Source organism: Oryctolagus cuniculus, chromosome 6 (genome assembly GCF_051225735.1).
Source record: "Oryctolagus cuniculus isolate XC-2025 breed Fujian yellow rabbit chromosome 6, ASM5122573v1, whole genome shotgun sequence".
Taxonomy (NCBI): Eukaryota; Metazoa; Chordata; class Mammalia; order Lagomorpha; family Leporidae; genus Oryctolagus; species Oryctolagus cuniculus.
This window is the reverse complement of record NC_142872.1, coordinates 135,273,747-135,301,095: the sequence shown is the minus strand read 5'-3', so window position 1 is coordinate 135,301,095 and position 27,349 is coordinate 135,273,747. Positions and strand designations below refer to the sequence as shown.

At 39.3% G+C, this 27,349-nt stretch overlaps 1 protein-coding gene across 3 annotated transcripts in view; it reads right to left on the bottom strand.

The window, feature by feature from the left end:
- The window catches only part of PKHD1L1 (PKHD1 like 1), a 200,319-nt gene extending 178,726 nt beyond the window's left edge, over window positions 1–21,593 (bottom strand). For all 3 annotated transcript variants that reach the window (XM_070075409.2, XM_051843973.3, XM_070075410.2), the window contains exons 1-8: window positions 21,402–21,593; window positions 19,466–19,555; window positions 9,195–9,339; window positions 8,139–8,247; window positions 6,651–6,708; window positions 5,550–5,643; window positions 2,749–2,802; window positions 1,550–1,623 (exon numbers count right to left, since the gene is read on the bottom strand). In XM_070075409.2, the coding sequence (XP_069931510.2) occupies window positions 1,550–1,623; window positions 2,749–2,802; window positions 5,550–5,643; window positions 6,651–6,708; window positions 8,139–8,247; window positions 9,195–9,339; window positions 19,466–19,555; window positions 21,402–21,474 (697 nt within the window). In that variant the 5' untranslated portion in view covers window positions 21,475–21,593. The remainder of the gene's footprint in view (window positions 1–1,549; window positions 1,624–2,748; window positions 2,803–5,549; window positions 5,644–6,650; window positions 6,709–8,138; window positions 8,248–9,194; window positions 9,340–19,465; window positions 19,556–21,401) is intronic.
- Between the last annotated feature and the right edge of the window lie 5,756 nt (window positions 21,594–27,349).

Genomic DNA, 27,349 nt, shown 5'->3' with positions numbered 1-27,349 from the left:
TTAATCCTTAAAGAAATGAAAGCTGAACTTTATTAAAGAGGCACACACAATTTTAAAACACATATAATAAAATGTCTTATGATTATTATATTTTATCAAGTTTTTCTGGTTATAGTCTTAAGACATCTTAACTGGAAAAACCTGACAAAATAGCATTGTGAATGAAGAAATTAAAGAAAAGATATATAACCATGTTGCTCTGAAATTTTTTTAAAAGATTTTTATTTGTTTATTTGAGAGGTAGAGTTACAGACAGAGAGAGGAGACAGAGAGAAAGGTCTTCCATCTGCTGGCTCATTCCCCAAATGGCTGCAATGACCATAGCTGAGCCAATCTGAACCAGGAGCTTCTTCCAGGTCTCCCATGTGAATTTAGAGGCCCAAGCATCTGAGCCATCCTCTACTGCTTTCCCAGGCCGTAGCAGAGAGCTGGATCAGAAGAGGAGCAGCCGGGACTAGAACCAGAGCCCATATGGGATGCTGGCTCCACAGGCAGAGGCTTAGCCCACTGTACCACAGCACCAGCCCCTGAAATATCTTTCATTCATTCAACAGCTGTTTACTCATTCAGACAGTCTACTAGGTGGGGTGTGCACACAGCTTGTCCATCTCCCAACAGAACATACTGTCTAGCGGAGGCTACAATCAGTCAAGAGCAATGACACTAATAGAGAGCTACAACTTGTGATAAGGCTATCAGGGAAAAGTAGGGTGAACTCTGAGATACAAGACAGGAAGCCAAAAGAGGCTGTTTGAGGACATACACTTTATCTAAAATTTTCAGGAGAGGAAAGTTGCAAAGGCCCAGACACAGAAGGCATGAAGCTCACTGAAGCATTAAAACAAAGCAACAACAACAAAATGTGGATATACAGAGCAAGGAGATGTGGGGGAGAATGTAAAATCGAGGCAACATGTATAGCAGCTAAATTAGTCTTAGAATTCTCTGGAGGAAAAAAAAAAAAAAACAAGGAGAGGGGGACAGAAACTTGAAATTGACTGTGTGAACCTTAAGAATAAAATATTCACACTTGCTCACATGAAAGTGCAAAGAAGCCAAGGAAGAAGAAAAAGACACTTTAAAAGGATACAGGGGCCAGCGCTGTGGCTTAGTAGGTTAAGTCCCCACCAGTGGCGCCAGCATCCCATATGGATGCCAGTTCTTGTCCTGATTGCTTCTCTTCCCATCCAGCTCCCTGCTAATGTGCCTGAGAAGGCAGTGGAGGATGGGCCAAATGCTTGGGCCCCTGCACCCACGTAGGAGACCCGGAAGAAGGTTCTGGCTCCTGGCTTCGGATGGGCCTGGCTCCAGCCTTTGCGGCCATTTGGGGAGTGAACCAACGAATAGAAGTTCTCTTTGTCTATCTGTCTCTCTCTCTCTGTCTCTCTCTCTCTGTCTCTCTCTCTCTAACTCTGCTTCTCAAATAAATAAATCTTTAAAAAAAATAAGGATATAAAAAAGGGAAAGGGAGTTCCAAGAAAATACACAGAAGGAAAACAAAGTCAGGAGGCTTCTATGACAACTATAAAAAGCGATGACCAATACTCACCAATGTAAGTTCCAGTTGTCTTGCAAATCATAGAACCCATGTCTCCATTTGGATGATCTAGTGTTAGACCATACCTAATAAAACATATATGTTAATATTAAAGCTTACATTCACATTAAGTTTTAAAATAGTGTGTTCCATTTTAAAATCTCAATAATTTCACAATATGTATCAGGATAAAAACTGTTGCTTCAACCAAAATTTCAGCAATATATTTCCTAGACTTCAACTGAAGATACTTGAATAAAATTTCTCTTATCAATGAAAGATTTTATAATTAATTTGGTTCTCCCACACTAATATTCCTTTTATAAAATGTAAAATACTAGGGTTGGGGTTGTGATGCCACACCTGTGACGACTGCATCTCATATGAGGGCCAGTTCAAGTCCTGGCTGCTCCACTTCTGATCCTGCTCCCTGCTAATGTGCCTGGGAGAGCAGTGAAAAGCTTGGGCCCCTGCCATACATGCGGGAGACTCAAATGGAGTTCCTGGCTCCTGGTTTCAGCCTGGCCCAACCCTGGCTGTTTCAACCATTTGTAGAGTGAATCAGCAGATGGAAGCTCTCCTTCTCTCTGTAACTCTCTTTCAAAATAAATAAAAATAAAACCAAAAAATGTAAAATACTGCCAAATGGTAAATATATGTCTCAAAACATATTTTCTCATAATAACCTAAAGAGTACTTCATAGCATGCTATATTGGAGACAGAAGAGGATATAATATAACATCTAACTTTAGAAATGATTGTTATATTAGCATGTAAGATATTATAATTTATACTGTATTATAAAGTACTTAAATTACTATTAAAACTTAGTATGTTTATATCTATTATTTATTTTTACAAATAAATTTTACAAATGAAAAAGCTTCCACCTGCGGCACCAGTATCCCATATGGGCACTGGTTTGTGTCCTGAATGCTACTCTTTCGATCCAGCTCCCCTCTATGGCCTGGGAAAGCAGTGGAAGATGGCACAAATGCTTGGGCCCCCTTCCCCTGCTTCGGAGACCTAGAGGAAGCTCCTGGTTCCTGGCTTCGGATCAGTCCAGCTCTGGGTGTTGCAGTTATTTGGGGAGTGAACCAGCAAATGGAAGACCTTTTTCTCTGTCTCCCACTCTCTGTCTATAAGTCTACCTCTTAAATAAGCAAATAAATATTTTTTAAAAAGAAAGAAAATTATCTGAATTACTTACAGATTATCAGATTGTGGTATGAGAAGTTCACAGGGCATTCCTCCAATATAAACTCTGTATAAATATTTTTATTAGAAAAGATGAAGTTATATTTATTTCAAAATGCTCTCCTCCCACCAAGTTTGCTGCCCAAGTTAATTTTTCCTGCTTTTTCTCCAATAACTTATTATTACCCATCACTCGCTCACTCAACAAACAACTTTTGAACATCTATTATGTGGCAGTTTCTACTCTAGGTACTGGGAAACAGCACTGAATGAAGCAAAGATCCTGACCTTGACCTTGTGACATGGACAATTTAACTGGAAGAGACTAATAAGCGTGACATAATAACATAGTTGACATGTTAGAAGGCATTGAATACTAGAAAAAATATTAAAAACTGGCCATGAATTCATCTATCTCAAATTCAATCATTTCAAAATAATGATGTGTAGGAAGTCCCATGCTATAAGAACTAAGATAAATTGCAAAGGCACCCCAAAACCATCAGGAATGAGAGAGCACCCACTGGCTTCAGTGACACATCAGGATACGAAGCTGAGAATACGTAGGGCTGGGCTGCATGGAAAACGTCTGCTTGCATATTTCCCAGCAGATGGGGTCTGACCTGTTACTTGAAGGCTGATAGAACCTGGTGCTACTGGAGGCTCATGGGCAACTGACTAATGTTATAGGCTTTGCTACACCAGAATAAACCTCCTAACTTCTTTGATAGCAAATCCCAGCCCAAGATAAGACCAGATAGACACCTGAAATATTAGAAAATGAATAGTTCTTTATGCAAAGAACTTTAAACATTTCAATGCACTTTTACATTTTTTAAATTCTAACAAAGAATAAGCTGAATTATTGTACACCTTACACCTTATTACAGATATTCAATTATTCAAATTCTCCTTCTAACTTTCTGTATTATTTCAGCTAAATAATAAATTTAGCAACCAACACTTGCAGGCCCTTACTACTCTCACTCCTTAGGAGTGAATCACTGTTATTCTTCCATTTTACGGATAAAGAAATTGAGGCAAACAGGTACAGTAGCTTGCCCAAGTCTGCAGTTAGTGACGGAGCATGGCAGGAATTCAAGCCTACATTGCTTGCCATCACTCTGTTCTCTCAACTACATCGGGTAGTTCCTCCAGCAGCCTGGGTACATGTGTCTATGATACTACTACCCTCGTTGTCCTTAAATATGTATTTTTTTAGATTTTTTTCTCAGTTGATTTTTTAAACAAAAAGCTCCTTAGCAGGCACCAATCCTTCTATTTGGTTTCATATCCTCAATAACGTGTAACTGGTCTGAATTTGGAGATGTGGCCTAACAGATAAAATTTGTGAGAAGCAGGTCTCCTGGCTTTCTGCCCAGTGCATAGCCCATTGCTCCTCCTCCCTTCCTGTTAGTGGAACTCAGGCACAGTGAAAGGCCTTGGGAGTCCCTGTACCATTATTAACATGGTGCAAATGAGATAAATGCATTTCTAATAACTTCTCGTCTTCTCATTAATAGGTGAGTGAAAAAAAATCTATGCTTATGTATGATATTTCAGGATTTCCAGAGCACAAGTATTGGCTAGGTTGAGCTCTGAGGTTCCTTCTGTAATTCTGTAGTTTTTGTTATTAAACAAAATAGCTTCCAACTCAGTGGAGGGAAAAAGCACCTTTTTTTAAAAAGTCAAACTTTCTATTCCCTGGCCTCATTATGGGAAAAGATGACTTAGAAAACCACATCTAAGAATAAGAATATAAACCATCTATAATACTCAACTATTCTGAAGCAGATGAAATCTTTACTTATGTTAAGCTGTACACAAAGTGTTAAATATTCCTCTACTTAGGAGTTCTTGTCTTACACATAAGGAATCAATATGGATAGTTCCAGCATAGAAATGTGATTTGAGAGTCATACTTTAAAGAATGTTGGAGATATAACCCTCATTTCTTTTATTAAAACCTTTCAAACTGCTTGTTTTATAAAATTTTATATGTATATGTATGTATACATACCAAACTTTAAATATTTAAAAAATTTTCTGATTGCTATTTGAATTATTTCTTGATCTGGCTTATACACATAGGCAATAAGCATGAAGCATCTTAAAAGCCTGGGTCTCTACTTCCTTCTGTAGGAAATGAACAGGATTATCAGTCTTCTAAGGCTGAACTGATATGAACCTATTGATGTTTCAGAAAGATAACTCAGGCAATAATGCTAGTTTCCAATACAAAATTTGGACAATTATTTTTGGACACTAGTTAACTAGCCCATGTTACTACCATCTGGCCCACATTTGGTAAATGAGAGACTCAGTATCCAAACCCCGGCCTGTTAGTGACTTATTGACCATTTCTTATTTCATCTCGCCCATAAACCATTGTGCAGCAGAATAAGTGCCAAATTGTTAGGAAACTTGGGTTCTATTCCTGACTTTAAGCTATATGACCTCCAGCTCTTAGATATTTTTATATGCAAAATAAGGTCATCAGATTAGTGATAAAGTCCTTTATTATAAACTTATATGATTATTATTCAATTACTCTTGGGCTTGCCTCCATGTGCCTTCTATTAATAAAACCACATAGGTAAAGAAGGAAGTATCTTAAATAAAAAATGAAAAGCACATGGGCCATTGTTTCCATGTCAATCAATCACTTAACAGTTTAAACATAGCTGAAAAAACACTAGTTAGCCTGATCATATTGTAGTAGGTTTTAACACCTCTGGGCCCATTATTTTATAATATCATATCCTATATATAAATTATAAGATGTATAAATTACATTTATACATCAAAAATTACCTCAAAATCCTAACATTTTTCCCATTTGAGCTCAGTGCAGTGTTACTTCCATAGACATCAGTGAAGATTCTACCCTGGATTGTTATCAGTGTGCCTAAAAATAAAATATCCAAGAAGATCTAGGTAAGAATACTTATCCATAATCCACGCACTAGAGAACAGTACCAAAACACTCTTTTCCCAGTAAAATCAAAGTACAGACATCATTATTGGTCAATATTGAGCTGAAAGCTCTAGCAAATATACTAAATATGAGTATATTTATACATACTCATATATTTATATATTAAAGAAGCATATCAATGAAGTCTGCAGTGTTCAGTAAATAATACTTGAGTCAATGGGTGATTTATTTGGAACAAAACAAAAAATATTCTTACTTTATATCAAAAATAAAATAAATCCTAGGGGAAATAAAAATTAAATAATAATCAGCATAGTGAAGTCTTATACAGCATCAAAACAAAAAAGATATAGCAAAGTTTAAGATCCAAAGATTGGTAATAAAAATGAAAAGTTGTCTAAATGGTAGAAAAATCAGTTTTAAAAGCAGATGAAAATTATTTCCCATATAGATAAGTTAATGGCTAATATTCCTAAAATATAAAGAATCTATATAATTTAATATGAAACACTATGAGTAGAATTAAATAAAGCAAAAGAAGATAGGAGTAATTTATGAAAAAGTAAATACAAATGGTCAATAAACATAATTTTAATTATGTAATTCTAAGAATTAGAGAAATTATTTAAAACTTACTATATTTTTCATATAAATACTTAAAAATAGTTAGTGCCTAGAATATTCCAGGATATAGCAAAATGCATTCTCATATATTGCCTTTGGGATTATAAACAGTTGTAATTTTGATATAATGAACCCTGGAAGCCAGCACACATTCGATGAGCAGAAAATTCAGTACATTTGGTGAGTTAAGATGCAGCTTTTGAATGAAAATCATTTGAAAATACTGGTAATTATTTTTATAATTGGAAAAAGGCTATTTATAAATTTTCAGGTTTTATAATTATTTGATATACTAAAAAGTAAACAGATTACCATTTAAAAAAAAAAGACATTTCAGCTATTGTATAACAGACCTGGTGGTCCAGATAGAGGTGTGATGCTTCTTATTGTTGGGGTTCTGAAACTTTTTGCCTATAAAACAATGACAATATGCATTATTTTTGTTCTTAGTTTTATGAGCTAGGTCTATTTGTTATATTGCTTTGTGTTTCAACATTATCCATATGACTGAAAAAAAATCCCTTTTACATATAAGAAATAACATTTATAACATTTTCTGATCATTCAAGGTCTTTTTCTTACGTCTAGAAATCCTCTTTCGGCCGGCGCCGTGGCTCACTTGGCTAATCCTCCACCTGCGGCACCAGCACCCTGGGTTCTAGTCCCGGTTGGGGCACCGGATTCTGTCCCAGCTGCTCCTCTTCCAGGCCAGCTCTCTGCTGTGGCCCAGGAAGGCAGTGGAGGATGGCCCAAGTGCTTGGGCCCTGCACCCACATGGGAGACCAGGAGGAGACACCTGGCTCCTGGCTTCGGATCAGTGCAGCGCACTGGCCGTAGCGGCCATTTGGGGAGTGAACCAACAGAAGGAAGACTTTTCTCTCTGTCTGTTTCTCTCTCACTGTCTAACTCTGCCTGTTAAAAAAAAAAAAAAAATCCTCTTTCATTTCAGAATGTTTTTAACCTGGAACTTTAAAATTACATCATTCTTCTATTAACAGTGTAAGCCAAACTGAACCATAATAATACAGCTGTCTGGTAAAGACTAAGGGATTTGGTGAATAAAATTAAAGAAAGTCTGATTTTGCTTAAGTCTATGAAGACCAAAAAAAGAAAGGAAGCATGTTTCAAAAACACAGAAGCAACACAAGGCAACCCACCAGAGAATAAAGAGATCATGTAAAACAAAGCTTAAAAGCATGGTTGTTCAGCTGAGATCCTCAGAATGTGAAAGAGCAAGCCCAATCAGAGCTTTGGAATCAGAGAAACCCTTGTTTCCCTCAGCATTTCACTGGGCACTGGAACACTGTAGTACTCGGTAACTGACAACTTAAAACACAAATTAACTTTTAAAAATATATGGGATGCTGCTTAGAAGCAAATGTATTTTACCCAATTTATGGCAACTAAGTCGTGAATGGCTAATATGGTATACACAGTCACATTTTATCTTATTACATTAGAAAGGATATAAAAAGGAAAAGTAGATCTATTTCTATTTAAAATGAAGTAGTGAGTCCATTGAAAATAGGAAAAGGAAGAATAAAAATAAAAGCAGAAATGAAGAAGGGGGAGAGTGTGAACAAGAAAATAATTTGCAAATATAAAAAGTTTAATTCATTAGTAAAATTAATTTAAAGGAGGAGGAAACAAATAAAATTTTAAAAAATTCATTTATTGTGGAGGATAGCTAAAGTTGGGGAATACTATCCTTAGACAATGCTAAGATATTTTAAATGTAGAAATATAAAAAAATCTGTAAATTAAAAAAAATAAATACCCAATTCTGCAAGAAAGAAACCAAGGTCAATAATACATAAGTTAAAGAGGTGATCCCTACGTACATTGAAGGTGCACGCCCAGCTGCTGATGTGGCCTTTGCACGTGTTATTTTCAGCGATTGGAATCCCATCCACACTGACTCTCACAGTGTAGGAACCTTCTGGCATTGCTCTGGAAGGTAAATGCAGAACACATCAAGAATATAACAGCTCCCTCACTAGAATATAGTATTAATGAAAAATACTGCCCCAGACCACGTGTCATTTTTGGACAGAAGTTTCTAAATTGTAATTTATGTGTAGTTAAACTCCATTCTCTCTTATGAGGAGATGAGCTCCATCCCAAGCATTTTGCATATTCCAACATCAGGAAGCTCAGGGAATGACTATGCTGATTACTCACATTGGTGTTTATTATGAAGATAACAAATACAGTAATGACAGAGGTATTAATAATCACTTAAATCAGTAACAGCCATAGATAATTTAACTTTTCATGCTTTGTTTTTGTTTTTAAGTATTAATTAACCAGGCTTCCTTCTCAGTAAGATTTTACTGGTAAAAAGCAGCCAGGAAACCTAATATAGATGAAATCTGGAATATGTATTACTTGTTTTTCAGATCAATGTTGAAATCTTCAATCTAAAATCATTTTAGAAATATTTTCTATGTTGGTAACAACACCAATAAATTTAAGCTAATAGTAAAGAACTTGAAATGGCATTACATAAAATGATCATTTTTAATCTTAATGACTATGAAGATTTTGAGCAAAATTAATCAAACTGGACAGGAAAGCATAATTTTAGTATTTTGAGACACATGATTACAATTTAATAGTGGCCATTTATCTTCTACAAGGGCTCAATAATGATAGGATGATAGCTCTAAAACATGGAAAAGGGTAAAGAATATATTTTCATTCAGTATGTAAAAAGAGCACTATATTGAGTACAATAAAAGTATAGCAGTCTAAACATAATGACATACAAAATAATAACATAATTAGAAAATATTACTTATAGTAATCAGGAGATTAACCTATCATAATTCTAATATGAGTAATTGTGATTCTTGACATGATGAAAATGACATTGCTAGAGATACTTCACAACAGACCTAGTGTAGCATGTAATATGAGTTGAATGACTTGCATCTTTTTCTACATCACAAGAAATTGACTGGAAAGAAGAAACTAATTGCACACTGTTTCCCAGCTCGGCATTATCCACTCCATAGTTGAACTGATTTTCTTGGGAAAAACCTGGAAAAGTAAGAAAAACAAATTATTATTCACGGGATTCTAATTTTAGTTATCCAACTACTATCATTCAGTATTGAATTCAATGAATTCAATAAATAAAATAGATAGTGCTGAAATCATCAGTTAACTTATCTCATATTTCTCCCTATGACTATAATCTTTGGAAGCATAAAAATTGGCCTTTAATTAATTATTAATAAAAACATTGCTATATCTAATGGGGATAACTACTATGAAAAGCCAGGCTAAAGTGAGGAGGGAGGAGAACAGTGTTTTATAAAAGATGAGGTTTTGACCTCGAGTTCCTCTAAAGCAGTTTGAGGTGCAGACGTGCAAGTAGACAGTTTGTTTAGGCAGTGATCCCTTAAGGATGAGAGAGAACAGACTTGAATAAAGAAAATCTGGCCACTACTGAGGACAACCAGGGCTCAATCTTCTGGGAATTTTAGGGAAAATATAGCATTCTCCTCAGAACCAAAGCCAATGATAAGCAGCATTTATTCATCAAATCCAGTCCCCGTTGGCTAAGGGTTCCCCTCTGGGGGAATAACTTCTGCATTTCAGACTGCACGTTGGTATAGGCTATAGGAATTCGAATGTCCTAAATCATTGCATTAGAGGAAGACATTTTGTGGGAACTTCAGTCAGGATGCTGGAAGCATAGACTGAGTCAAAGAACACAGAGGACTGTCTTAACCTCTGTGGCTCAAACCAGAGGTAACAAGAAGACATGAAGCTGTGTAAGAGGGATCTGAGACAATCCACCCCTCACATCATACATATCCACCCATGCCCTCCATGTAAGCATAGTCTATCAGGACAGTGGCCAGTGGAGAGCTCTGTAAAAGGTTGTATACAAGTGGAATTAGTGAGGGGCCAGTGCAATGGCGTAGTGGGCTAAGACTCCACCTGCAGCACCAGCATCCCATATTGGAGCCGGTTTGTATCCCAGCTGCTCCTCTTCTGATCCAGCTCTCTGATATGGCCTGGGAAAGCAGTAGAGGATGGCCCACGCCCTTGGGCCCCCGCACTCATATCAGAGATCTGGAAGAAGCTTCTGGTTCCTGGCTCCTGATTCTGGATCAATCCAGCTTTGGGGGATGAACTGGCAGATGGAAGACCTTCTCTCTGTATCTCCCTCTCCCTATCTGTAACTCTCTCTCTCAAATAAATAAATAAATAATTTTTTTAAAAAAAAGAGGGTTAGTGGGACAAGCTACAAGCCACACTACTCTTAACTGGTCTTGAGAGGCTATAACTAATGTTCACCAAGCCCTTTCTCTATCACTTATTGTAGATTTCCCAAAACCTTAGCCAGAAATGGGGGTTAATGGGGGTGACACTAGCCTTCATCTCTGAGAGGTCTAAACTTTATTTGCTTTGCCACTGATAGGCGATGGTTGACACAATTACGTATTCACAGTTATTACTGGACATGGAAGCCAAGGGATACACTCTTGAGTATCCTGAATTCTGGATACTTCTCCTTATCTGCCTTAAGCCAAGGCAACTCTACATATTATTCAGAACTCTCTCTAGTAGTACGTGCTAACTAAGTGTGCTTGATGAATTCAAGATGATTGGATATTAATGGTCGTTTCAATTTAGTGAAACTCATACTGTGAGTCTCAGCAGAAGCATTTTCTACTTGGAAACTCAGACCACAAATCCTGCAGTATCTAAAGCTGTAAAGACAGAAAGCACCAATCCAATCTCTGGCTCGCTGAGAGTGATTATGTAAGGGAGCAAGCTGTTATTTCCAGCTCAGTGTTTTCTATCTATCTGGAAGCAATTGCATGTGTCTGTCCTTGGTTCAGTTCATGGACCACATTATGGAGGATAGCATCCCACCCATCAGGACATTGTACCCAAGCAGACATCTTGGCTGTGGTTTTAATAGACTGTTCTATCATCTTATTAAACCAGAGATTTCAGTGATACAACTTCACGGTCCTGTACTCATTATTACAACTTTGGCACCATAAAATGTATTCCTTATAAAGAAGCAATATTTTCACCTCCTCACTGGCTCCTCAGCTGAGCAGCATGTACTGGGGTGGTGGCAGCTTCCTGGCCCTGCCTGTGCTGGGTGGGCACCTCCCAGAGCTTGCAGAGTAATACCAAGGTCTGATTTGGGTTGGGCAGGGGGGGCCTATCCTCCTGCTGTGCTGTGGGGGTCGTAGTAATCCAAAAGGTGTTTTCCTGGGTCCTAGGAGGGTGGCTCAGTGACACTGCCAGAAATCCAAGCCCCAAGGCCACACAGGTGCTTCTGTTCAGAATACAGAAGCTTGGGCCAGACGTTGGGTTGGTGGAAGGAGGTAGGAATTGAACCCTGCCACTCTATGGAGTGGAACTCCTTCAATGGAATGAGTTGACCTTTAAATGCAGCTGATTTGCAACCAGAGTGGGCCTGGTTGCTCCACTTCTTTTTTTTTTTTTTTTAATTAATTTATTTTAATGGCAGAGTTACAGAGAGGCAGAAACAGAGAGAGTTCTTTTATCTGCTGTGCTGGTTCATTCCCCAAATGGCCACAATGGCCAGAGCTGGGCCAGTCTGAAGCCAGGAGCCAGGAGCTTCTTCAGGTCTCCCATGTGGGTGCAGGGGCCCAAGCACTTGGGCCATCTTCTACTGCTTTCTCAGGCATAGTAGAGAGCTAGATTGGATATTGAGCAGCTAGGACTCAAACCGGTGCCCATATGGGACACTGGCACTGCAGGCGGTGGCTAATTTACCTACTATGCCACAGTGCCAGCCCCCTGCTCCACTTCTGATCCAGCTCCTTGCTGCTGTGCCTGGGAGAGCAGCAGAGCATGACCCAAGTGTTTTGGCCCCTGTACCCATGTGGGAGACCCAGAAGATGCTCCAGACTTCTAGCTTCGGCCTGGCCCAGCTCAGGCCATTGCAGCCATTTGAGTGAGCCAACAGATGGAAGACCTCTCTGCCTCTCTTCCTCTCTCTGTAATTCTTTCAAATAAATTTTTAAAAAATCTTAACAATAAATAAATATTATTCTGAGTATCATAGGTACTTAATATGAAACATCATTACAGTCAGGTTGATGATATTATTTTTGAAGTTATAAAAATTGTTCTATTACAATAAAATAGTTACATCTATGTCATTAATGTAAATCTGTAAGCTATTTAAATTTCAGAACTTAACTTCCTACAAACCATATCATCCCACAGTACAACAACAAACTTAACATCAGGGAATAAGAAAATGGTAAATCTGGGGCAGGCGCTTTGGCATAGTGGGTAAATCCACCACCTGCAGTGCCAGTATCCCATAAGGGCATGGGTTCAAGTCCCAGCTGTGCTTCTTTGATGCAGTTCTCAGCTAAGGCCTGGGAAAGCAGAAGATGGCCCAAGTGCTTGGGCCCTTGCACCCACATGGCCCTTGCACCCACATGGGAAACCTAGAAGAAGGTCTAGGATTCTGCACCCGCCTGGGAGATCCAGAAGAAGCTCCGGGCTCCTTTCTCTCCATCTCTCTGTCTATAACTCTACCTCTCAAATAAAAATGAAATAAAATAATTTTAAAATAAAATAAAATAAAACACACAATCAATAGGTAGATGGCCAGGATTTGAATCCAGGTTGAGATGTCAATGCTATTTATTACCTGTTATCTAAAGTAACTACCCAGTCCCTATGTTCCTAGTTCCTATTCTATCTTTCCTTTATATGCAGGAAAAATAAGCACTTAGTAAACACAGGGTAGCAATTTTAATAAACACCACTATTTTACTCAAAGCTTAAAACAGCCAAATGACTCATTCAGCATAAAGTACAAATAAAAATGTCATATTTACATGTGAAGGATATTTGCATAGAATTTGCTGTTGTGAATCTAAAAAGGCAGTTACTGCTAAAATGGAATTGTGAAAACAGCGAAGCAAATTACTTCTACTTATAAACCCTCTCTATTCTTTAGCCAATTTCTGCTTATCTTTGGAGTTCACATTGAGTTTGGGACACACAGAAGGGCTCCTGGTAACTAAAGAATGGAATGTTTTACTTGTAGTATCATTCTTGATGTAATATAAATATATATTTGTTTCTAAAATGCATATATTAAATCAATGATATGTTAAGACAAATCTTCAGCATTACTAAGCTCACTAAAATCCTTAAAAATAATTCCAACAAAAGATTATATTGTTCTGAGCTTTGGAGGTGCTATAATATCACATATATACATATATACATATATACATTATACATACGTGTGTGTGTGTGAGAGAGAGAGAGAGAAAATGTCATGGGGTGAAACCAATGAGAATAGATGCACCAAATCAACAAGAATTGTTCAGATTTTCATTATAACTTTTGCTTAAACATACAAGCATAGAAATATTTCTAATTTTTTGCTAGTTCAAATAGGTGAAAAGAAATAAAGAAATCACTTGTGAAAAGAATTTTAAGTGTATAAATTCTAAACAAATAACTGGGCATAAAGAAGACACCTCTGGAAGCACTCCAAGTACTAAGATTACAGGAAGGGTTGGGTGTACCCTGAAACAAAGTTGAGGCTTCAAGTGGAAATTCCTGACCTGTTGATGTTTTCTTTTTTTCTTTTGCAGAAAAACTGGAGACAGGAATTGCCAGGCATGCAACCTGGGTCTCCTGATAGCAGTAATCCAACAGTAACGCCCTTGCTGCTATCATGGAAAATGTCGGCGTTGCTAAAGCTGGCAGCTGTCATGGATAATACAGGCTGGTTTTATTTTTTCAACCATAAAATGCAGGCTTGAGAGTATATTAACCTACTTAAAAGTTATAACATTCACAAGAATGAGAAAGAAAGATACAGTATGACAAGTGGAAGATAAATCCTATTGAGTGAAATTGACCTATAGCATAAATGCAAAATATAATAAAACCAAAATAGCTCCAATTTATAGAGCATAAACTATATCATGGGTACCTTAGTTACAGCATTGCTTTCAATATTTACAATAGTCCCAAGAGGTAGGAATTAATAGCCTATTTTACTAGTGAGGAACATAAGACTCAGAGAAGTAACTTGTTTCAATCACATAGTATAAAGTGGCAAAGATGGATTTGAAAGTCATTCAGATAGACCAAAATCCATGTACTTTCCATAATATTAAAAAATACATAATTCAAAAGTATATTTCAACAAAAACATGCATGACACGCATTGTAACAGGAAAATAACTAAGACAAAAGAATAGAAAAGTAAAATGTTACCCTACTCTTGTTACTGATTTTAGAAATTATTTATTTATTTATTTATTTGAGAGAGACAGAGACATAGAGAACAAACAGAGAGAGAGGGATGCATTTCCATCTGCAGTTTCACTCTCCAAATACAAACAAGGCTCCTGGCTGGAGCCAAAGACTGGAGCCAGGAATACCATCCAGGCCTCCCACATGAGTGGTGGGGACCCAAATAAGCACTGGCAGGATGCTAGAATCAAGAACAGAGTGGGACCTGAACTCAGGCACCCTGAAATGGGTTATAGGTGTCCCATCCAGGCTAGGCTGAACAACTGACTCTAATTTTTTTTTTTAATAACGAGAGACATGATATCAAGGAAGACAAGTGAGCAATACACTTCTGACTTTATCAAAATAATGTTCTTTATTGAATTATTCACCGTAGAAGGAGATAAAATCATTTCTGTGACCATGCCATTGCTCAAGATATTTTTGTTTAGGTATCATAAATGTAAAATCTTCTAACTTTGGCTCCTTAAGCGCAATCCTTGAACATAATAATGAATGAGCATTTCTCTGCTTTTAAACTCAATATTAATTTGGAAATAACCCAAAGTCATCTGGATACACCAAAATGTTTAACAGTAGATTTCTTAGTAAGTGGAATTTCTGAAAATTCACTTTGTAAGTCAATCCTTTCTACAATATTTTTGTAATGACTTTTACAAAAATAAAACAGGGGCCGGTGCTGTGACGTAAGGAGTAAAGCCACCACCTGCAGTGCCAGCATCCCATATGGGCCCCAGTTCAAGTCCCATCTACTCCACTTCTGATCCAGCTCTCTGCTATGGCCTAGGAAAGCAGTAGAATATGGCCCAAGCCCTTGGGCCTCTGCACCCGTGTGGGAGACCTGAAAGAAGCTCCTGGCTCCTGGCTTAAGACCGGCGCAGCTCCAGCCATTTGGCCAACTGGGGAGTGAAGCAGTGGATGGAAGACCTCTCTCTCTCTCTCTCTCCTTCTCTCTGTGTAACTCTGACTTTTTTTTTTTTTTTTTGGACAGGCAGAGTTAGACAGCAATAGAGAGAGAGAGACAGAGAGAGAGAGAGGTCTTCCTTCCATTGGCTCACCCCCCAAAATGACCGCCACAGCCAGCACACTGCAATGATCCAAAGCCAGGAGCCAGGTGCCTCCTCCTGGTCTCCCACATGGGTGCAGGGCCCAAGCACTTGGGCCATCCTCCACTGCACTCCCGGGCCACAGCAGAGAGCTGGACTGGAAGAGGAGCAACCGAGACAGAATCTGGCGCCCCAATCAGGGCTAGAACCCGGTGTGCCGGCGCCGCAGGCAGAAGATTAGCCTAGTGAGCCACAACGCCAGCCTAACTCTGACTTTCAAATAAATATATAAATCTTTACAAAATAAGAACAATTTAAAGTCAAATAAGATCAACATTTAGGTAATCACCGAGGATTTACAATTTCATTTAGTCAGTGTCCTTGATTAATAAATTATCACTTCATATAATTCCACAAATGAACTATCTATGGATCACAGACAGCTGGGGTAAATTATATGAATGTAGTCCTTCTAAATAAACTTTGTTCAAGTTTCATGTAGCCATAGGAGTTCTGATATATTTTGAAAGCTCATTATCATTGCTTTATGCATATTCTGTATATTTTATGTGCACCCAAAAATTTATATTAAAATTTATACAATTTAACCCACATTAATGAAGTGTGTTTTACATGCAAAAGAAAAAGAGCTGTACCTAGGCCGGCGCCGCGGCTGCCTAGCGGCGCCGGCACACCGGGTTCTAGTCCCGGTCGGGGCACCGGATTCTGTCCCGGTTGCCCCTCTTCCAGGCCAGCTCTCTGCTGTGGCCAGGGAGTGCAGTGGAGGATGGCCCAGGTGCTTGGGCCCTGCACCCCATGGGAGACCAGGAAAAGCACCTGGCTCCTGGCTCCTGCCATCGGATCAGCGCGGTGCGCCGGCCGCAGCGCGCCAGCCGCGGCGGCCATTGGAAAGTGAACCAACGGCAAAGGAAGACCTTTCTCTCTGTCTCTCTCTCTCACTGTCCACTCTGCCTGTCAAAAAAAAAAAAAAAAAAAAAAAAAAGAAAAAGAGCTGTACCTATGTAATGTATGGTATCCAAGTTGGTGAGTCTGGAAATAAGTATACACCAATGAAATTATTGCCACAAGAAATTCCATAAGCATATCTATTGCCTTCAATAATTTCCTCCTGCCTGCTCTGTTTTAATTTTTGTAAAAAGAACATTAGATCTACAACCTTTGAAAGAGTTTATGTACACGGCCGGCACCGCGGCTCACTAGGCTAATCCTCCACCTGCAGTGCCGGCACCCTGAGTTCTAGTCCCAGTTGGGGTGCCGGATTCTGTCCCAGCCGCTCCTCTTCTAGTCCAGCTCTCTGCTATGGCCCAGGAGTGCAGTGGAGGATGGCCCAAGTGCATGGGAGACCAGAAGGAGGCACTTGGCTCTTGGCTTTGGATCAGCGCAGCACAACGGCCGTAGCAGTCATTTGGGGGGTGAACCAACGGAAGGAAGACCTTTCTGTCTCTCTCTCTCTCTGTCTAACTCTTCCTGTCCAAAAAAAAAAAAAAAAAAAAGAATCTATGTACACAATACATAGGCACCATGCTGTACAACAGATTTCCAGGACTTACTCATTTTGCATAACTGAAAGTTTTTACTCTCACCAATACCTTCCATCTCCCCTTCCACCCTGACAACCATGATTTTACCTCTGCTTCTGAAAAGCAGTAAAGCAGTATTTTGACTCAGTCTCTGAGAAATACATACACAAAGACTTATTTAGCCACCTACTGTATCATTAAATCAGCCAGAAAGTAAACAAATAAACCATGGTGGGGTCAGGGTATCTGCAATTCAAATAGAATTCAACTCTTCCATAAATCTATGTCAGAAGCACCCAAAATCTGCGACACTAGGAAAAGTAGATTTTCCCTATGATATTTTGTTAAAAAAAAAAGTCTAATAGTCTCAGAACATTGACAAAAGAGTAAAGCTTATCACTAGATAATCAATGATAGTCTTCCAAAACACCTTGAGGATAGAATTTTTTTGTTTGTTTCTTCCTAGAGTTGTTCTTTGTCTACATATACCTAAACTTGTGGTTTCTGGATCAGAAAAAGGTTGAGATTTGAAGACAGAAGATGGCGAGGTATTATTTTTATTTTGTTTTTTGTTTGTTTTGTTTTTTAAATCTTGATCTTTCTGTTTAATACTCAGTGGCTTCAAACACACCATCTTAAAAGGAAGTTACAATTATAAGGAACACATGGTTAAAGACATCTTGAAAATAACCTCTGGAAAAAACATTGTTTCCTGTTATGAACTCTAAAGAGAATGCTTCAGTCCAAACTCTGCTGTTCACAATGTAGAGGTATAAACCTTTTTAATTACATCAATGAAAGACTGAATTCTGCAGACATATTAAAAATGTTGAAGATATTTCAATATATTTAACAGAATAATTAAATATCTTGCTTTGTCAAATCTGACTCCAAAAACTTACTTTAAAAATCAAATAATGCGGCCGGCGCCGCGGCTCACTAGGCTAATCCTCCGCCGGCACACCGGGTTCTAGTCCCGGTCGGGGCGCCAGATTCTGTCCCGGTTGCCCCTCTTCCAGGCCAGCCCTCTGCTGTGGCCAGGGAGTGCAGTGGAGGATGGCCCAGGTGCTTGGGCCCTGCACCCCATGGGAGACCAGGAAAAGCACCTGGCTCCTGCCATCGGATCAGCGCGGTGCGCCGGCCGCAGCGCGCCGGCCGCGGCGGCCATTGGAGGGTGAACCAACGGCAAAGGAAGACCTTTCTCTCTGTCTCTCTCTCTCACTGTCCACTCTGCCTGTCAAAAAAAAAATCAAATAATGCATTTTGTTAATTTATTTTTAAAATGTTTTTCCTTTCCTTTAAAATTTCCAAACTACCAGAATACGACTATCACTTATATTGCAAAAGCCTTATGGCTGACACAACTACATATTTGTATTTACTCTTAGGAAGAGCTGCTCATTCAATATATTTACTGAGTGCATGTTTTCACCCATAGAACAGGCAAGGAGGTGAGGAATCAAACTAACCCACACCTGGAGAGAGGGTGAGTGATAGGTGTTAGGTGGCAGGAGAAGGGATCCAAAGTTTGCTTTCTATTGCCTTTCTTCTTTCATTAACAATCTATTTCTCTACCATGGCCTTGAATATCTATTTTGACATCCCCCCTATTTAACTTGATATACAAATAAACACATGAGGAACAAAGCAAATAATTGCAGAGTTGTGTTAAACATGTTTCTTTTGGCTCCATCACGGAATCATTGGTCTTCAGCAAGGAATTAAAACAGGACAGAATTACATAATACTATAATAATTCAGATGATCAGGTTGATAGAGACTTTTGGCACTCAAAGGGCAGAGAGCGTTACTTTGGCCAAGTGGCAAAACAACTCCGGAGTGTTTTTTTTTGTTTTGTTTTGTTTTGACAGGCAGAGTGGACAGTGAGAGAGACAGAGAGAAAAGAAAGGTCCTCCTTTGCCGTTGGTTCACCCTCCAATGGCCACCGCGGCCAGCGCGCTGCGGCCGCCGCACCGCGCTGATCCGGTGGCAGGAGCCAGGTACTTATCCTGGTCTCCCATGGGGTGCAGGGCCCAAGCACTTGGGCCATCCTCCACTGCACTCCCTGGCCACAGCAGAGAGCTGGCCTGGAAGAGGGGCAACCAGGACAGAATCCGGCGCCCCGACCGGGACTAGAACCTGGTGTGCTGGCGCCGTAAGGCGGAGGATTAGCCTAGTGAGCCATGGCGCCAGCCCAGAGTGTTGTTGTTGCTGATTATAACCATAAAGCTCTCAATGTAACATAGTCTTCACTCAACTTTGTCAAAATAAAAGCAACCATACCTTCTCCTCTGATAGTCAGCCTTGTTGCTCCATTGATGCTGCCATATTTAGGTATCACTTCTGTGACTTTGGGGATTATTTTAGAACCACCTGAAAGATAGTATAGTGGTGGTAAAATCATCATGTTCTTCAATCATCAAATTTTGTATCATATATCACACATTTATCAGAAAAAAATGTAAAAAAATTATAGGATGGAAAGTAAATCACACTCAGGTTTTATTTTTGGCTCTACTCCTAACCTGTGACTCAACAGGGAGTTAAGTCATTAGCTGAGTGAATATTTATGGGTTTTCTGTGAAATGCTAACAAAGAGCAAGAATCATTCATAATCATTTTCATCAGTCTTACCTAACATATTATAAAGCAGTCACTAAAGCCTTAATTTCATGTAGTGGTCCACTATGCAGTTCTATATCTATGCACAGCAGCAGACAATGCTGATGTGGAGACAGAGATTATAAAACACAGAAGAGTGCAATGCTAGGTAGCTCGAAAGACCTGTGTAGGTACAAAGAGCAATACTGTGTTTTAAGAAGAAATTTTTTTCTGTGTCAGAGACTTCAGGAAAGATGATTTCTGAATGAGTTCTTAATGTAAAATCCATTAACTCACCTAAATATTGTGTTAGCTTCCAGGGCAACAGAAGAATCTAACAGACCCAACTATCTCAAAGCTTAGCACAGAGAGAACTGAACTACAGAAAGGAGTTCAGGCCCTGAGGGATCAGAAGAGGGGTTTCAGTCACTGGGCTTGGGTCACACAGGCTTCTAGGGAGGAGGGGTGTGCTGCTTCATTGAGGAGAGCAGAGAACGATCAGCTAGGCTGGACCTACCACCAGAATGATAAACAGAGTTCTAGATTGGGGACGCTGCCCTTGCAAACACAAGGTGGATGAACCACTCTTCTGGATAACTGCAAGTAATTCTTTAAACTCAAAGATACACAGTGGATAGAAGAGTTTATTTCCTGCCTAAACTATAGGGATCCGGTAATCACTAGAAGCCCACAACAAATCCTCCGCGTAGGCAGAAAAATTTAGGTAGGGACATGAAAGAAAAAAAAAAAAGCCACAGGAATCACAAATTGAAGCGGATGTCTGAGAAAGTGGTGAAGAAACTGTGATGGGATATTTGATTCTTGCCTGGGAAATGTCCCCAGGTGGACTTCACCTATGACAGTAAAAGCCCTGCATCATGAAGGAGACCAGCTCCCAAGACCCGTGTCCTTGCTGTCTGTCTGCCAAGAGATCCGAGATGCTTCTGCTCCGGGCACGTTCATGCTGAAGGCAGCAGACGCCAAGAGCAGGAAACTCCAGCAAGGGAGCAGTATCCTATCTCCAACCAGGAGGCTCCTTGCCTATCTCAGGTTCATCCTACCCTTATCTCCACAGACAACTCCAGTTTCTTGTCTTATCAGCCTCTTCCAGCCTCTCTTGGGTATTACTTTGAAGACACAGGGCAGCTGCCCCTCAAGTGACTGACACCCATCACAGAGACTCATTCCTGTCCTAGGGGCACATTACCCTCCCTTCTTTGGGAAAAGGCACCCAAGCAGAATGGGGTGGGGGGCGGACACTGCAGGCCCCTCACCCTCTGCCTAGCCAAACTTCTGTCCCTTGTCAGTCCTGCCACAGGGTGGGGGCAGGGGAAGGTTCCATAATTGAATCAGCAAAGCTGATGAATTAAACGCAATTACCCTGTGTCTCTTTTTCTGTGTCCCACCTCTATCCCTTTCCGTCTGCTCCCTCTGCACTGGCCCAGTCTGTCGGGCCATTCTTGCAGGCCCCCGGGTCCATGGGATCGCCCTGTAACCTCACCCACAACTTCAGCCCCGCGCAGGTGGCAGGTGGTCCCTCCTGTCCCGCGCCCCTGAGAGCAGTGGTCTTGTTCAGGTGACCTCTGCTGGTTGCCTCCCTACAGCCCCACCTGATTACCTGTGTGGGAATCCGCCGCACGCAGGAGCAGCCCCCAGAAGACCCAGGTCTCCAAGAGCCACAGGTGTCCCATCGCAAAGCCGGCTCCGCAGAGGCGGCGCCCGCCTCCCGCCGCAGTCGCCAGCTCTGGAGCGCGAGTCGCTGGCGCGCAACACTCGCCCCACGCGCCAGGCGAACTCGGCCACCCCCGCCTGCCCCGTCTGCCCCGCCCCCGGCTCTCGGGCTGAGCCTCTGGGATTCGCAGTCACACACCACTCCCTCCCCCACCAGGACGCACCTGGATGTCTTCCCAGCAGACTGTGTTCGTCAAAGCTCCACACTCAAACCCGGTGCTGACATCCCGTGGTCGACCCCTAGGTGATACGGCCCTCCTCCTTCGGACGAGAGGGATCAATGGTCAAGTTGTCGGCCAACCATGGCCCCCGACTTTATTTCCCCACAAGCTTTAAAACTTTGGGTCCAGTATACTTTCTTTTGCCTGCCTGATCTGATCATTAATTTTCTCTGCCTGGCCCCATACCTCTTCCTGACACACAAGCCCCACCCACTCTCCCCCTTCACATCATATAAGATCATGTGATCCCTCTGTAACTAATCATCTTCAAAATATTTATTGATATTTCTGCATGTCTTGAACACTATAGCTAATGTTTAATAGACACAAACTCACAATAATCCCAATAGAATGGTTACTGTTGTTAGAGTCCTTGTCCCAGTGCCTTGTGACCGAGGCACAATAATGTTCAGGAACTTGTCCATCGCCATACACCTGCACACAGAGTGAGGCCCCAAACAGGGTGACTCCAGATCCGGGCCCAGATCTCCTCTGCCTTCCCCAAATCAGTAGACTCCCAGGTGAGGGCTTTCTGTTGGTCTGCAGGAAGAAAGGCCTTGTTGCCCTGTGGGGCTGTCAGTCACAAGGGAATGAGATCCAGGGGGTCTCTGACTCATGAGGCACACAGCATATCATTGCCCACTGATTGCTCCCCAAGGGCTATTCCAAATCCTCTTCATTTTTCTTCATAGTTTAGCCTCATGGTCTGATAACTGGCCATCTCCTCCTACTCTGTTAAAGGGTCAGAAAATTCCACTCTCTCCAGCCTTCAATTCTGCATTTAAAAATCTCCTGTGATCTTATAAGATGCTTAAATGTGTCCCAGCCAATTCTTATGCCTAAGTTTGATTGGATCTTTGTGAGGGGAGAACAAAAGCAAGACATTTGGGCAACAGGAAAGTTGAATATGGCTCAAGTGTTATATTATGGAAATGTTCATTTTATTGAGCAAAATAGTATCACACTTAAATAAGAAAATGCTCCTATATTACAGAATTGCATGCTGAGATATTGGGGTCAAAGTATTGCAGAGTCTGGAATTTACTTCAAAATGGTTTGACCAAAAGAAGGTATCTTGGTGAAACAAAATTTGGCCAATTTTGAACAACTTTTGACCTCTGGTGTAAGTATATGGTCCTTTCCACGTTTCTTTATGTTTGAAAATGTTCACCACTAAAATTCTTAAATTATCTTTGTCCCTTAATTTTTCTCCTTTTCCTCTTTTTCAATAATTTTTTTCCCTCATGACATGGTAAACCCCCCACTTCTACTCTTTGTCGAAACTCTGACTCCCTATCTTACTGATTATTGTTCTAACAATTTCCTCCCTGATTTCACTTCCTTCTCTCTCTCCCTGCCATTCTTTCCCTAGGTTATAAAGTTTCCATCATTAAAAAACTAAGAATGAACCAATAAACTTCTAATCTCTTTTCAAGACAAGTTCTCAAATATTTTTTTTTGTTATCAAACTCCTTGAAGAAGCTGCCTACTTCCAGTAAACTCCTTGCCCAAGGTCACAAGCCACCTGCTCATTCATCCACTCTACAAGGCAATCTGTAGATTTAACTCATCTCCCTGTAATTTTGTTTACTAAACCTGACAACTCCCCACAGGAAGAAAAAGAGAAGAAATAGAAGAAAAATTCTAAAATAAGTAAAATAAATAAAATTATGCCCTTCATCTTGAGAAATTCCATCTGTATAGTTTGATGTAAAGAAAATAATTTTGTTATGATCAGGTTAACTATATTTATCTTATAACATTTTGAATATTTATTATCCAAGTCACCTAACTACTGAAAATAGTATCTACAGATGTACTAATCACCCTTTACCTTGGGAATCTCTGTACCATGTGATATTATTGATATCTTTTTTGAAATTCCATTTCTCTAAATATTCCTAGGTTTCTTCCTATTGATGTCATTTTTTTCTATTTCATATGTTTTCTATAATTATGTCTTCTTTCTGAAAACTGATATTCCTGTAGGCTCTACTTACCTCTTCTATTTGGAAGCAGACCAACCAGTAGGAAATCAGGCAATGTAAGGCCAATTGGCCATTATTTGACAAATTTACTAAGTTTAAAGATTGTACTACTGAATGTCAATTCTTAGCAGCTGTACCAAGTATAATTTAGCAACATTAACAAAATATTCAGTTTAGGTTATTTTCCATGAAATTTCTGGGTTTATATTTCAATATTTTAAAAAGTTTAGTGTGGGAATTTTTTGGGTGAATTTTGATTTCTTCCTGATGCTTTCAAACATTGAATTAAGTTAATGTTAACTGAATCTGTGATTACATAAAATGTAATTTAAATGGAACTTAAGTAAAAATTCTGTTTTTTCTCAAATGCTTTTCAATTTATAAATTAAGATGGAGATGAGAAAAACCTAGATGATTCTAAAAGTACTTTTAAATGCCTTCAGTATTTAAAAAGGTAGAAAATATAATTTGAAAGAAAGAAATCAGAATAATTAGACAACTTGTTCCATATTATATAAAATACTGAAGTGGGAATTTCTAATAAGGAATCATTGAAATAGTCAGAACCTTCTGTAGAATGAAACTCATTTGTTTAAAACAAAGAGGAAAAGTGTCCTAGGTCTTATTTATACCAATAAGGTGATTAGGAACATTTATATATTGATTTTTAATTTGCTAATCTTTTAATGTATTTGATTCTTTCACCAAATTTTCCAATAGTACTTCAACTAGCAAATGATATATGAGGGCTCTTCAAGAAGATCATGGAAATAAAATTAAAAGATAAATTTATTTTGGTGCAAAAAATTTTGAAATTCATAAATATGTTCAAATATATGCTGCAAAAATTTCATGGAAATGTGCATAGTAAGTGTATCCTTTAATTCCATTTTCCCATGAATTTTTGCAGTTCTCATCTACAATTTTCAGTGTACAATTGTTTACTCCTACTGTATATTTCATTTGTCTACTTGATGCATACAATCATACAGCTCATGATATTAGTCCCTTTAGATAACCTCACTTCCTTTCATATCTAGTATTCTTAGACCAAGTTAAATAGGATATAAATATGTACCAAGTATTTGTATATATACATGTATCTATAAATAACATATATGTGTATGACATGTGGCATTCACTATTATATATACATGTATAATTTTCCATATATAATCATCAGTAACCAAAATAAAAAAAAATCTTGTTAAAGCAGGTAAATAGTTGTTAAACAACAATCACAGCATTTGGCAATTCTAGCAAATTGGTCACTCAGCAAATTGATCATTCAGCTAATTGACTTTAGGAAAGTTGATCTTCAGACAACTAGCACATTTTCCCACCTCATAATTCCTAAATTTCTTAAAGAGTTTACTGCCATGATTAGCATACATTAATTTTTAATAAACTCTTATTGAATGAAAGAGCACCTTTAGCTAATTTTTCCCTTCAGATAGTCCTTATTTATATGATAAACAAGTGCCCTGAAAAAGATCATACCACGGAGACTTTTAATATTGAATTACTGAAATCATTGAATAAGATAATGTGACAATAAATAATTATAATTAGATGGAAATTCATATAACAAAAGGCCAATTTGGAACCTGAAGAAGTGTTTATATAGTTTATGTAATTCACAATTTAAATTGCATTCATCTTTAGAATCTTCAGATCTTCACTTACAGGACATGAGGAAATATGAAAGGAGTAAATAGGTCATTAAACAGTATTTCATTTATGTGAATTCAAAATTCCACCTCTCAAAAAATGCTGTTGGTAGTGCCAGGCTCATGAGCATATGACTCATACAGTTTCCTTGGACACCGTGCCTGGGTTTATGCTCTACTGTCATCATTTGAAATCCTTAACACTGTTTGAATAAGGGGCTTCCAATTTTCATTTTGTATGGAGCCTTCCAAATTATGTAGTCTGCCATATGATGAAAAAAGAGACAGATGTTAAGCTTGATCCTTTGACTTAGTAGCAATGAAAACATGATAAGGGGTTGGTAGGAACTCTTGTAGAACAAAAGAGAGGGAATAAGGAATTCAGTTATAAATGTTTCATTTAGCTTAGAAAATGAACTGTATGTTGGGGTCTGATTTATAAACTAGACCTGACTGGAGCTAGAGTGAATAAAGAGGTATACTTAACAAAACAATAGTGTACCTTCAACAAATATTCACTATCCTAGGCAGTGAGAATATAGTAATATTGAAAGAAAAAACCCTCTCCTCCTGGAGCTTACTTTCTTGGTGGAAATAGGCAATCAACAACAAAGCTGAGTAAAATATGTAGTATGTTCCAAAGCCATACATGCTGAAGGGAAAAGTAGAACAAAAACCATTGTGTGGGGGGTGTTGGGTGTGATGAAATTTCACACAAGATGAATAGAAATTGTCACAGGGTAGATGTATTTTGAGTACAAACTTATAGGTCTGAAATGAGTCAATTAGCCATGTAGACATCTGGGATAGAAGCACTCCAGGCACCTGAAAGTATTAGTTCCAGAGCTAAGAAAAGAGGGTATTTGTGGTGGATGAGAGGCAGGGAAGCTGCAGGCTGGGTGGGAGAAGGGTCGAGGTCAGAGTAGTGGGAGGAGCAGCAGATCAAATAGGATAACAGATTTGACTCAGAGAGAGGTGGGGATTCACTGCAGAAAACTGAGCTGAAATGTGCCATCATCTTATATTTTCTTTTTATTTTTTCAAGATTTTCTTTATTTACTTGAAAGGCAGAGTTACAGAGAGGCAAAGGCAGAAAGAGAGGTCTTCCATCTGCTGGTTCACTCCCCCAAATGGCCACAATGGCGGGAGCTGGGCCAATTCAAAGCCAGGAGCCAGGAGCTTCTTCCAGGTCCCCAACATGGATGCAGGAGCCCAAGGACTTGGGCCACCTTCCATTGCTTTCTCAGGCACATTAGCAGAGAGATGGTTTGGAAGTGGACCAGCCGGGACTCGAACCGGTGCCCATATGGAATGCCAGCACTGCAGGCAGCAGCTTTACCTGCTGTACCACAGTGCCAGTCCTATGACTTATATTAAAAAAAAAAAAAATCAGCTGCTGTTTTGTTGGACTAGGCAAGAGTAAATGCAGAGAAATCAATGAGCATCTTCATGCAAATAATCCAGGCAAGCATAATGGTAACTTGAACTAGGATGGCAACAGTGGTGGTGGTGGAAACTTGTCAGATTGTAGATATATCTGAGGGATGAGTTGGCAGGATTTTTGACACAGAAATGTGTGTTAAGGAAAAAAGACAAGTTCAAACATGATGGCAAGGGTTTAGACCTCAGCACCCAGAAGAATAGAAGCCATTAACTGTTCAGGTGAGAAAGGTAAAAGGAACAGATTTGGGAGAATGTGTCAATAGCTCATTCTTGTACATGGCAACTTTGAAATGTAGTGGTCATCCTGATGGAGAGGTAAAATATTTCTGAACCTGAAGTTCAGAGGTAAATCTAGGTTGTAGATATCACTCCAGGAATCATTAGCCTATATTTCATAAAATGAGTGAAACTGAATGCAGTCATCTAGGGAGGAGAAAGTAGATAGAAACACGAAAACAGCTAGAGAGTAAGCTTCGGGTAACTCCAATATTTAGTAGTAGGAGTGTCAAGGAA